The following is a 466-nucleotide window of genomic DNA, read 5'->3' on the forward strand; positions in this document are numbered from 1 at the left end:
GGCGACGGCGGCAGCAGCAACGCAGCAACAGGCTGAGTAAAGGGTAATTTATATATTCTTCTGTGCTGCTGCAGAAAGGAGACGCCACGCAGAAAGAGACAAAGAGCAGCAGCAGAAGCAGCTTGGGGTTTCAGTATACCTGCTTCGAGTGCAGCCAAGCAGCTGCTGCTCAGCTGCTGCTGCTGCTGCTGCTGCTGCTGCTGCTGCTGCTGAGGGGGGGGAATGGATGCAGAGGTTGATAGGCCAGATGAGAGAGGGGCAAATCCTGCTGCTGCTGCTGCTGCTGCTGCTGCTGCTGTTCCACCGCGACGACGGGTGGTGCTGCTGCTGCTGCTGCTGCTGCTGCTGGTTGCTGCTGCTGCAGTCGTTCCTGCTGCATCTGCTGCTGCTGCTGCTGCAGTTCCTTGCTTTGCTGCAGACTGTGCAGCAACGCTCCGATGACCAGCAGCAGCAGCAGCAGCAGCAG

At 59.2% G+C, this 466-nt stretch overlaps 1 protein-coding gene across 1 annotated transcript in view; it reads right to left on the reverse strand.

Annotated features, from left to right (window-relative positions):
• Positions 1–466, reverse strand: part of EMH_0083800 (uncharacterized protein) — a gene marked incomplete at both ends in the record, with an annotated part of 3,081 nt that overhangs the window by 973 nt on the left and 1,642 nt on the right. Inside the window, one exon of the mRNA XM_013500675.1 lies at positions 140–464. Within this exon, the coding sequence (XP_013356129.1) occupies positions 140–464 (325 nt within the window). The remainder of the gene's footprint in view (positions 1–139; positions 465–466) is intronic.

The sequence above is a fragment of the Eimeria mitis genome, genomic scaffold, assembly GCF_000499745.2.
Source record: "Eimeria mitis Houghton genomic scaffold, Emh_scaff5729, whole genome shotgun sequence".
Taxonomy (NCBI): domain Eukaryota; phylum Apicomplexa; class Conoidasida; order Eucoccidiorida; family Eimeriidae; genus Eimeria; species Eimeria mitis.